This window comes from Mesoplodon mirus (genome assembly GCF_964341445.2).
Source record: "Mesoplodon mirus genome assembly, chromosome: 2".
Lineage (NCBI taxonomy): Eukaryota > Metazoa > Chordata > Mammalia > Artiodactyla > Ziphiidae > Mesoplodon > Mesoplodon mirus.
The window spans coordinates 36,178,253-36,190,977 of record NC_138977.1 but is presented as its reverse complement, the minus strand read 5'-3'; the positions used below and the strand labels follow the sequence as shown (position 1 = coordinate 36,190,977).

The window sequence follows — 12,725 nt, the reverse complement described above, 5'->3', positions numbered from 1 at the left end:
CCACTCAAACTGGATAAGTATTGAGAGGTTTTTTATTTAAAAAGAAAAAATATGTATCCGAGGTATCTCAAGGGCCTCAAAGGCAGAAAGTACACTCAGAATCACATAGCTGAATCTTAGATTTGGAAAGCGATCAGGAAATAAACTCTCTCTCTTCCTCCACTGCCTGCTCCTTCACACCCATGACCCAGACACAGCCACACTCTGCCAGCTCCAGCAAATTTATCAACTCATCTGCATTTCTGTTTCCCAGTTACAAATCCCCATTAGATAGCTCTAAAGGGGTTCAGTCAGGCACTGCTTTGGCTCTCCTTGGCGCTGATGTCCACCCCCTGCCCATTATAAAACTGTAGGAACTCATCCTCTGTTTGGGAAAGGAAATTTCCAGAGAAGTGAAGTGATTTGAGGTGATTTGCTATTCTCCAGAGCTAAGAACAATTAACTACTTGTTCCTACATAGTTTTAACTTTATAGTGTATCTTGTGTATATTTCCATCAGGAATTCAATTTCATTCATCTCTGAATGCTTCTGGCATATCACAGATGTTCAATTATTATTTGTTAGAGATGAATGAAGTAGCCACAGACAAACTGTTAAAAGATAAACTGAGGCATATTTTATTTTTTTATTATTTTTTTTAATTTAGTCAAATCTCATTCATTCCTTTTTTTAAAAATTTATTTATTTATTTTTTAACATCTTTATTGAGGTATAATTTCTCTACAGTGGTGTATTAGTTTCTGTTGTATAACAAAGTGAATCAGCTATACATATACATATATCCCCATATCTCCTCCCTCTTGCGTCTCCCTCCCACCCTCCCTATCCCACCCCTCTAGGGGGTCACAAAGCACCAAGCTGATCTCCCTGTGCTATGTGGCTCCTTCCCACTAGCTCTCTATTTTACCCTTGGTAGTGTATATATGTCAGTGCTACTCTCTCACTTCGTCCCAGCTTACGCTTCCCCCTCCCCATGTCTTTAAATGTTAAGAGTTTGAGCAAAAATTGACTCAAATGAGGCAGCACCAAATGGAAAATGGTTAAGAGTACACGGCAGACAGGAGTCAAGGGAAAGACTTATATAACGTACAGAAATAAAAAAAGGAAATTATTTGATTGCCTGTAGCTTAAAGCCTAGTTGGCTGATTGGGATTGTTGTCTTTAGCTTTTTGATTTTGTAACCTTAAGGCATCTGCAGGCTTAGATTTTGTTTTGCTTATGTAAGCCCCCATGGCATTAGCACTTCCGCAGTAGAATGGTCCCTTGTTTAACCAATTTAACACTACATTTGGTTATTTTTCTGGTTAATATGGAAAGTCCTGCAGATTGTTGGAGAGTAACCTCTGGCAGAGGTTAATCAGTGTTAAAATAGCTTGTATATACAATAATTGAGACAACCCGAGGCTGAATCCATAATGTTGAAATCAATATACAGCTTTTAAAAACAATACAAATTAATTTAGCTATTATTATACAATGAAATGAAACCCAAACAAAATATTTAAATTGGAGTTATTATTAACAGAGACTCAACAGTTGTCCTTCAAAAGTGTAGATATGTCTAAATGTTATTCAGCAATTTCTATTATCTATTGTCTCTAGCAGAATATACTGAGAATATTTCCTTGTACCAAATGTCATACTCGTCCTTGAAAGTATTTCTTCTCTTCTTTCATCATCACCCTTGACCACCTCACCTCACTGAACCCCAGTTCAGTTCACAAAGCTAGAAAGTGTGCTGAAGGCAAAGTATTGACTAATACAGTACTTGACACCAAGTGAATATTCCAAAGAAGCCTGACCGGACATATAAATGAAGGAATAAATAAGTGAGTGAACACATTTTGACAGTTATTCAGGAACCTTTGTCTGCAAATACTCCCTTCTACTCTGGCACAGGATGAAGAAAACAAACATTTGGAAATGAAAGTGATCAAATTTATAGCCATGGACATTAACATCCAGTCGCCATAATCCCCGCCTGAGTTCAATTTGTTGGCCACAGCTTTGAAGCCAGAGAATTTTTACTTATGAAAGTTATGGAAATGGAGGAATAAAAACCTTTACACTATTATTCCCACCTCTAAAATTCTATTTCTACAACTTGCAGCTAAAGTTCCTCTTGCGCATCCCCTAATTAGTCTCCTTTAAAAATATTTGGTGGGCTTCCCTGGTGGCGCAGTGGTTGAGAATCTGCCTGCCAATGCAGGGGACACGGGTTCGAGCCCTGGTTTGGGAAGATCCCACATGCCGCGGAGCAAGTAGGCCCATGAGTCACAACTACTGAGCCTGCGCATCTGGAGCCTGTGCTCCACAACAGGAAAGGTCGCGACAGTGAGAGGCCCACGCACCGCAATGAAGAGTAGCCCCTGCTCGCCGCAACTAGAGAAAGCCCTCGCACAGAAACGAAGACCCAACACACCCAAAAATAAATAAATAAATTTATTTAATATATATATATATATATTTGGTGTAGGGACTTCCCTGGAGGTCCAGTGGTTAAGAGGCCACCCTTCCAATGCAGGGGGCGTGGGTTTGAACCCTGGTTAGGGAAGTAAGATCCCACATGCCGCACAGTCAAAAAAAAAAAAATTGGTGTTCTCGCCCATTATGAATGTTGTCCCTAGCTGTGACACAAAAAGAACCTTTCCAGAAGTCTCTCCCCAGGAGGGAGTTAAGTGCTAAAGAGGCTTGTCTATTCTCAAGGCTGAGCAGCCATTTAGTCCATTACCATGGAAAGAGCGATTTCAAGGCGTAAGAAGGCAAGAAATTCAAATTAACCCCATGAATCCTTCTGTTGGAAACTACCACTCTGACAAGCAAAGCAATTAGCACCTTCTGTCCAACTCTGGACTGCTTGATTCTCTAGGTTCTTGGCACTTTCAGTTATTTTCTTTTACTACATCAAAGTAAAGAGGAAGTAAATCATGACGTTTTAGTAATTCGAAATGAAAAGCCACAGGAAAGAAAAACAGTAATGAAAAAGAAGGGGGAAGTACTGCCATTTATTAGAAATCAAACTTTTCCCAAAATTCAAAATTTATTTCACAGTACAATGTTTCAATCTAGTAGAAAATTCATTTTAAATGATTTAATGCTGGCCTTGTTTATTCACAAAAACTCTTACTAGCTTAATAAATTATAAAACAGACATTTTTGTTTGATGAATTACACACTCCTGCCTAGCTCATTTATAGGGATAGAGGGCAGACGGACATTGTTTTATTGCTCTTAAATTCTCCAACGTGCCTAACACAGCGGTAGGTGATTGTGAATTGTGAGTTGAAATTTAATAACACTACCCAAAGCCTAGTGCTACTGCATCTCATTTCAAACAGTAGTCAGTCCAACAACATAAATTCTGCTTGTAGAATGAAATGCTATATGAAGCCATGTCCCAAATACCACATTCCTCTTTTCCTTTACTCCTCTTCCCCCAAGTCAACTGAAAAAAGAAAAAAGCACAACGTAAAAGCTGAGAGTTATGTTTTATTCAGCAGACAAAACTGAGAACTTAAGATAGCTCTAAGGGACTGCTCTTAAGAGGTACGGAAGGAGCCAGGATATACAGGAGGTTTTGCAACAAAGACCAGGTAGTCAGAACATCAAAAGATTCCTGTTAATTAAAGAAAACCAGACATCTCAAGTTAAAGAATTTAGCGCTCTTCTATATGCGGGAAGATGCAAGAGTCTGAGCTCACTGAAATCATTCCTTTGATATGCACCTCAGCTATCTGGGGCCAGTATCCTTGTGCTTTTTCATCCAGTCTCCTCAGGATGCATCGCTGCGGGTGGATGCGGTGACTGAGGGCTTGGCAGCAGGCAGCCTCCAGGCTCACTGTCTGGGCTGGTTGTAGTGGCTGGATGGCTGCAACATCCCTTGTTTCCTGATACGGCAGAGGCAACACTTTCTCACTGACACCCATTCCGAGTTATGCGCCATGATGAGGGAGAGAGAGAGAGAGAGGAAAAAGAGGGAGACAGAGAATAGAAAGTTTCTGCCATCCTAAAAGACCACACCTTCTCCCAACAGTGAGAAGCTTATTGTGGATTGACTTGCCTCTTCCGATAAGCATTGTTTTGACTAAAGAAATGACCTGAAGCAACTGTGAATTTCAAAGGACTAATTCAGTCAACTTTGGAACTAAATCGCAGTGGACTTTTTTTTTTTTTTTTTTGCGGTACGCGGGCCTCTCACTGTTGTGGCCTCTCCCGTTGCGGAGCGCAGGCTCAGCGGCCATGGCTCACAGGCCCAGCCGCTCCGCGGCATGTGGGATCTTCCCGGGCTGGGGCACGAACCCATGTCCCCTGCATCGGCAGGCGGACTCTCAACAACTGCACCACCAGGGAAGCCCACGTAGTGGACTTTTTAATTCCTTACCATTAAATCTGCTCATCCTGCCAGAATGTGTTGTTGAAATTTTACACATGGGGCCCAAGAGAATAAGGCACAGTGCTCTAGCACTCTTGGTTATATCTGGGATAACAATCTCATGAAAGATGAAAATAAAATTAAAATACAATAAATTACTGCTATCTAACAGAGACAAGTGTACTCAATTTCTTGGTTACCTGATATTTTTCACTTTTTTTTTTGGTGGCAGGCAGGAGACAGTCAGTTTTCCAAAGAGCTGATTCTTGGATTTAGATAGTGCAAAAAAGAATTCTAGCTGTTACAGTAGGGGTTAAAATGTGCAAATGCCTGCAGCAATTCACTCTCTTTGACTACACTGTCAAAACATTTAAATTGTGTCCCTGTCATTCCTCCCTCCCTCCTCCACCTTCTCCCCAGCAGGGGGTCCCAGCACTGAATCTTCCTCAAAAGAGAAGAGAGTCAGATTAGCAAACTGTATCTTTCTAAAAGGATCTCCAACCTTCTTTGTGTTGCTTGTCATGTCTATTTCTTTATGTCATTTTTTCATTAATCCTTGCTGACTCTTTTCAGTTTTATTTAATGGAAATGCCCTTATTTTAGGTCAGTTAACAGCCTAACAAAAAACATTACATTTGGTTAATGAACGTGCTTAAAAATAATAATAATAATTGGAGACTTTCACTGTGTCTGGACAATGAGGAAAATAAGCAGTCTGCAGAATCACTTTATAATTACTTCAACTGATAATAGAATAAACTGTAGCAGAGAGACTTCACTAAACATGTTCCTTAAATTCTGAAATGTGTACAAGGGAACAAAGGCACAAGCATCACCCTCATATTATAAATAATTAAATAAATATTATTAATAGAATATATTGGGTAATAAATGTACAAATTTATTAAAATGTTGAAAATATTTATTATTAAATACCTGCCCTCTATACTTCTGATTATTGCATTTAATCCACATACACAGGCATTCACTGAGCAGTCACACTGTGCTAAGTCTTGGAATACTGATGAGAAAGACACAATCTTTGCCCTCTGATAGCTCACAGTCTAGTGAGGAAAAATGACCAGTAAACAATTGTGAAACGAGATTCAGTGGATGCCCACTTACAAAGGCATCTGAGAAAGGTAATTCAAGTATAACTGGGGAAGTTGAAGATGTTAACCAAATATGGCTTTGTGAAAAAAGGGGGATGGGTGGAGGTCCTCCAAGTATTGAAGAATGAGAGTTAGACAAAAGATAACATATTGGGGTGGGAGCAAGAGAAGGAGGGGCAGTTTTCCAGGCCAAGAAGGCAGCCTTAAAAAAGGCAGAGAGTTATATGAAAGCAGTGCATGTTTGGGAGAACAGCAAGTGATCATTATTAAACCTCGGAGTGGAAGATGAGGGAAAGAGGCGTTAATGCACGGCTTAGTGGGCCATGCTGAAGACAGTAGACTTTATCCTGACGACGCAGAGGGATAGCAACACGATTTTTAAACAGAGTAGCTAAATAACTGTACTTTTAAGCTAGAAATAATGATAATCATAGATATTCTTTATTGAGTGATATTACATGCCATTTACCTTATATAATTCAATCTTACTTAACTCTCTTTACAATGTTGTAGGTATATATTCTCATTTCACAGATAAAATAACTGATGCTCAAAATCTTTAAGAAACTTGTCCAAGTTCATCTAGCAGCTAAGAACCGAAGCTAAGTTTCACAATGTTCTCACTTTTCCACCCTATCTCTCATAATAGCTGTAGTTGTGTGGTTAAGTGCAGGTGTTTTGGAGGCTAACTGACTGAGCATGAATTCCTCACCACTTTATTTGCTGTGTGACTTTGTGCAAATTGTGCCTTATTTCATCATCTGGAAAATATAAATGCGGTAGTGCACATAAAGCAGTTAGTACAATGCCCGGCCTTTGGTTTAATGCTAACCGTTAGTAGTATGACACTAGATAATGCTTGAGCACATTTTACATACAAGAACCAAGTATGGGTATTATTATCTTCATTTTACAGCTTTTTTTTTAATGCTGAAACTTAAAGAAATTAAGTCACTTGCAGAAAGACATATAACTGTATAGCAGAGCTTGTTCTGCTCCAAAGCCCACACTCTTTCTGTTAATGCAGAATACAGTATACCAGAGACTGTCTCTGGTGCACTATAGAGGATAAATTAAAAGGAGATAAGACAGGAGGCAGAGGGTAGAATATTTAAAGAGGTTTTTGTAGAAATCTAAGAGAGAGATGTCAAGAGTCTAAAATAAGTAGTTAAATGGAGTAAAAAAAAGTCAGTTAAAAGATATCGACAAGGTTGAATGAACAAGAGTGGATGGCGGGCTTCCCTGGTGGCGCAGTGGTTGAGAGTCTGCCTGCCGATGCAGGGGACATGGGTTCGTGCCCCAGTCCGGGAGGATCCCACATGCCGCGGAGCGGCTGGGCCCGTGAGCCATGGCCGCTGAGCCTGCGCGTCCGGAGCCTGTGCTCTGCAACGGGAGAGGCCACAACAGTGAGAGGCCCGCGTACCGCAAAAAAAAAAAAAAAAAAAAAAAAAAACCAAGAGTGGATGGCAAATTGGATGTTGGGAAGTAAGGGGGCTGGAGAGATAGCACCAAACTCACCAGCATATGGGGCAATAGTATGTAGGGTATTCTCACATAACAGCTTCTATTTGCTGTGTGTTAGGAAAATTCATTCACAGGAGGTAATGGGCAAGGTTGCTCAAGGAAACTTGGCCAGGTTTGAATTAGCTTTTGAGCAGCAACAATAGAAAGAGAATTGCCCAGAGACACAGAAACATCAGCACACAGGAGATTATTACTGGAGATAATGAATCTGCAGTGGAGCTAATCCACATAAAGGTGTGACTTACAGCAACACTATTCTATAGGTGGTTGAACGAATACCCTGCTGGAGATGGGAAAAGTGAACAATGCAGGACTATTGGCAAAGGATCTGATGGTATTGGTGCAGATTATTAAAATGATAGTCCTTAGGGTATTTTGTTCCCTTGCCAGGAACCATCAGTTCCCTATTATACCACCTCCCCTTCTCCTTTATTTCTCTTTCTCCAGTTAACTCTTGGCATTTCATTAAATCCAGCATGAATATCATTTTACTGGAGATGCCTTCCCTGACTACATCAAATACACCAATTCCCTCCTTTTAAACTTTCTTATATATTCTTTGGAGCACAATTGCATTGTAATCTTACATGTTTAAGAAATTAAAAATACAGTAGTTATTTGGATGATTCTTTGATCATGTCAGACTCCCCCAGTTGGCTATAAACTTTTGGGACTTATCTTTGTTCTGTTTTCCTCCTCACCATTATATCTCCTATGTCTAGCAAAGTGCTTTATGCTTAGTAGGTGTTCAATAAATAGTTTTCGGATGAGTAAATTATTCAAAAAATGAGTGATTGGGTGAATTGTGAAAAGAATAAATAAGGAAGCATATAAACACGTGAACAAGGAAGGAACTGAATCAAAAGAAGTCAGCAGCCTCAATGAATTTCAAAAGCAGTATCAAGAGCTTCATGGGAGAGCCAAAGTTTAGTGGGTATAACAGACTGAATTGTGTACCCTCCAAAATTCATATGTTGCACCCCTAACCCTCAATATCACTTGAGGAAGGGACTTTTAGGATGTAACCAAGTTTAAATGAGGTCAAAGGATGAGATGCTAATCCAATAGAACCACTGTCATTATAAGAGGAAGAGACCCCAGGGGTGCTTAAGTACAGAGGAAAGGTCATGAAAGGACACAGGGAGAAGGTGGCCATCTGTAAACCAGGAGGAGAAACCAACCCTACCAGCACCTTGATTTTCAACTCCCAGCCTCCAGAACTGTGAGAAAATTAATTTCTGTTGTTCAAGCTACCCAGTCTGGTATTCTGTTATGGCATCCCTGGGAGACTAAAACAGTAGGCTATAGATTTTAGGTTTGAAAGGATGGAGTGGAGATGAGAAAGAAAACTAAAACTTAATAGACACAGAAACAAATTAACACACTGTAGTTTAAATTAATAACCATGATGGGGGGGGTGGCGGGAGTTAGGGAAGGATAAATACCACATAGAAGGGGAAAAAAAGAGAACCAATCCAAATAACTTTTGAGCACAGCATTTTGACATTATACCCACAATCTAGGGAATAAAAGAACTCCAAAAAGTCTTGAGGTTTTTCTGATGGGTTTGTTTTTCATCATGATATTGGTGTAGCTATTCTAAAACTATTTTGTGGGTAATGTAAGACTGAGAAAATAAATAATTTGATGATAATGTTGGGAACGAAGTTTCAACTGTGGAAAAGAAAGATAAAGTTACGGAATGAGGTAAGAAAAGAAAACCCTGCAACTATCATAATAAAGACTCATTCAAACAAGAATTAGCATTGCATCCAAGGGGGAAAAGCTCGATGAAGAGCAGGATATGTGCATAGTCCCAAAGTGTCTCCCCACAGATCGCTTAGCATTGAAAGAGAAAAATAGTAACTATACAGCAGAGAAACCAGACAACACCTTTATTATGTGATTGAATTAACATCACCAGTAAGGGCAGATGCACACTGTGTGCCACCAGATGTAGTACTTTGAGAGGAACAACGCATTGATTTTCGGTACAGGTAGGAACACATGATCTAAGTCTAATCATCAGGAAACACCAGACAAACCCAAAGTGATGAACCGTCTGTAAAATAGCTATCTTGTATTCTTTGAAAAATATCAATTTTTTATTAAAGATTTTTTTAAAAGCTGAGGAAATCTATTTGGACTCTACAGAGATAGGACAACCAATTGCAATACAGGACTTTGAATTGGATCTTGGAGAGAAAAAAGACATTATTGGGATAATTGACAAATTGGATTATGAACTGTAGACTGGAAAAAGTATTGTTTCGATGTTAAATTTCCTAAATGTGACAACTATACTATGAAAATGTTAAGAAAATATCATTTTTCTTAGGAAACACATAATAAAGTATTGAGGTCAGAGGGAATAATAATACAACCTGCTCTCAAATGATTTTATATATATATGTGTGTGTGTATATATATATGTGTGTGTGTGTATATATGTGTATATATATATGTGTGTGTATATATATGTGTGTGTATATATATATGTGTGTGTATATATATGTGTGTGTATATATATATGTGTGTGTATATATATGTGTGTGTATATATGTGTGTATATATATGTGTGTGTGTATATATATGTGTGTGTGTATATATACACACACACACAGAGGGAAAGAAAGAATACAAAAAAGCAAATGCGGCAAAACATTAAGAATTGTTAAATCTGTATAAAGGGTATATGGGAGCCCTCTATTATTCTTTCCACCTTTCTATAACTTTGAAATTATTTCAAAATAAAGCTTTTTTTAAAAAATTGAGCACACGTACACTCTGGTGGGGGATATTGATAATGGGAGAGGCTATGTATGAGTGAAGACAGGTGTTATACAGGAAATCTCTATTCCTCCCCCTCAATTTTGTTGTGGACCTCAAACTTCTCTAAAAAAAATATCAATTAAAGAAAATCAGATGAACAAGCACAAGGACAAAAGAGGTAGAGGAGTTCTGGATGATGTGTAGTCCCAGCCTTGATTTTCCGGTAGGTTCCTGAGTAAGACTACTCAGGAATAATAACATCCTCAGTTTACTGAGAGGAAGTTGGGACTTAGAGGCCTCAAGATCTGAGGCTACCTAGAGAAGATGAGGCCCAGATGAGGAGAAAATGAGCCAAGTTCTCCCCCTGGCTCCACTTGCTGTCTTAATTTAGTCCCTTGATAGATGAGCTCACTGAAGGAAAAGCAGCTCCCTCACACCATTCCCCACCTCCTCCCATTTCTGAAATGATGCACTGCTCAGATCATTAGTCGTCTCATTAAGGCTCCAGCATGCACAATTCAGTAATGCCCCAAACACTGTCCTTTTATTTTCTTGACACAGCTGATAATAAAGAAACTATTGTAAGATGTCTACCCTTACCTCAGTTTTCCATAACAATAAGGAAAATGATACTCTTTAATCAAGGTCTAGTTTCAGCTTTAATAAGTATGATTCCCGGTTTTTTCAAGCTTCTGGCACACAATTTTATGAGTTTGGTAACATCCTGTAACCCAGTTTTCCTATCCAGATAAAGGGAGAGTAATACAAGATCTAGATTACTGGACTGAGTACTATCTCAGTATTATCTAAGTAATATCTAATATCTAAGTAATACCTAATAATATCTAAGGCTGAGTCCTGTGCAACATTTAATTTTAAAATGTTTTTGCAATATGTATCCCGTAATCAACCACACTACTTTCCTCTACTAGTTTTCCCTTTCCCAATAGTTTCTGGTATGAACTTTAGTTTCCGAGTCTGCCAGATTTCTTTTTACCACACAATGGCATTTAGCCCAAGTTAGGGGCAGTCCCAGGAAAAGCTTTGAAGTAGACAAAGATCATCTTTACCCTTCCCCTTCTCCAGACCCCTCTCTTCCTTTCTCTCCAACCTGCAGCCTTCACAGCAACCTGAAGTCCTATAGTAGATGGTAAAAATGGCATCAAATCCCTCCCCTCCCTGTGGCAATATAGAGCCTCCCGTCGAGACAGTCTATTTCTCCACTCTTTGAATTGAGTTTGGCCACGTGACCTGCCAAGTGGGACATTAGCAAACATGAGGTACAGCAGAGGCTTAAAAGTGCTGGTGCTTGCTCCCTTGCTGCACCTGGAAACCTGAAACCATCTCTTTACAGGCCTGTTGCCACCTGCTAGAGGATAAGAGGCCACTGGAGGAGAACTGAGATACCCTAGCTAACAGCCAGCCAACTACCACACATGTGAGGGAGGCCAGCTGAGAACAGCCAATTCCCCAGCTGACCCACCATCTTATCTACAAGCAGCAGGTGACCAGAGATTCATGAGTAAGCCCAGCTAAGACAAGCAGGAAAACTACCAAGCTGATCCCATACCCTAACCATGAGCTAAATAACGACTGTTGTTTTAAGCCACTAAATCTTGGGGTAGTTGTTTATGGGGCAATAGATTACTAATTTAAGCTCAAATACCTCCAAGAAGGTACTGCTCTCCCCCTGCCTCCTGGCTCCCCATCTCTACTCCACTGTCACCCACTACCAACCCAACAGCTGATCTTTTCCTCCACCATCAAAATTCATTTGTTTCATGTGTTTTAGGACCTCAAAATCCTTGACTAAGTTGATAAACTAATATGAATTAATTAATTTATAAATATGAATTAACCCTAATTAATGTAATTAGAGTATAAGAAACAAGATAACACACACACACACAGAGTCCCCAAAAAAGGCCCAGAAATAAGCCTTCTCACTTCTTCTATCATTCTCTTGTGTAACATTCTGACTGGTATCTCCTTCTGAAGCAGCAACTTGAGAATTCATAGGGGTATCTCTTTTTTCCCTTCCAAGGAATAAAAGTTAACTCTCAGGCTTCCCTGGTGGCACAGTGGTTGAGAGTCCGCCTGCCGATGCAGGGGACACGGATTCGTGCCCCGGTCCGGGAAGGTCCCACATGCCGCGGGGCGTCTGGGCCCGTGAGCCATGGCCGCTGAGCCTGCGCATCTGGAGCCTGTGCTCCGCAGCGGGAGAGGCCAAAACAGTGAGAGGCCCGCGTACCGCAAAAAAGGCAAAAAAAAAAAAAAAAAAGTTAACTCTCATTATACCCACTAGAGATAGAGTCTTTTCAAAGGTACCCAAGTTGAGAAACCGTTGCTCTTACTCCTTATCTCCTCTCCCTCTAGTCAAATTTGAATGGTTTCCAAATGAGTTGATTAATCTTTCTCCACCAAAATCGACTTTCCAACTCACTCTCTGAACAGTTAAGCCCTTCAAAAGGCCCTTTTTCTGTTCCTTTATCAGTAGTCAATCCCCCCACATCCAACGTCAAGGGTTAACAAAAACCCTCCAGATAACAAGCCAAGTATGGTTTACATACTCCTGATATATTAGCAAGTCACAAAACATTCATTTAAGGGACTTCCATGGTGGTCCAGTGGTTAAGACTCTGTGCTTCCACTGCATCCCCTGGAGGGGGCACGGGTTCGATCCCTGGTCAGGGAACTAAGACCCCGCATGCTGCGCAGCACGTGCCCCCTCCCGCAAAAAAAAAAAAAATCATTTAAGCCACAAAATTTGCCTCCTAACTATTCTACCATTGTTCTTTCTTAACTACATTTATGCAGTAAACTTCATATCTGCCTCTTCTTAAAATGTATTCACTCATTCAGGAAACATTATTCTGAGTACTATGTTCCTGAGAACCTCCTTTCTCCTGGTCTCATGATTCCATGAGTAAGAACTTCCGCAACA

The 12,725-nt window shown here is 40.0% G+C and overlaps 1 protein-coding gene across 1 annotated transcript in view; it reads right to left on the bottom strand.

Annotated features, from left to right (window-relative positions):
• The window catches only part of LOC309815728 (cysteine and glycine-rich protein 1-like), a gene marked incomplete at its 5' end in the record, with an annotated part of 28,530 nt that extends 24,603 nt beyond the window's left edge, over positions 1-3,927 (bottom strand). The window contains one exon of the mRNA XM_082642680.1: positions 3,841-3,927. Coding sequence (XP_082498806.1) covers positions 3,841-3,927 — 87 coding nt within the window. The remainder of the gene's footprint in view (positions 1-3,840) is intronic.
• Positions 3,928-12,725: the final 8,798 nt, after the last annotated feature.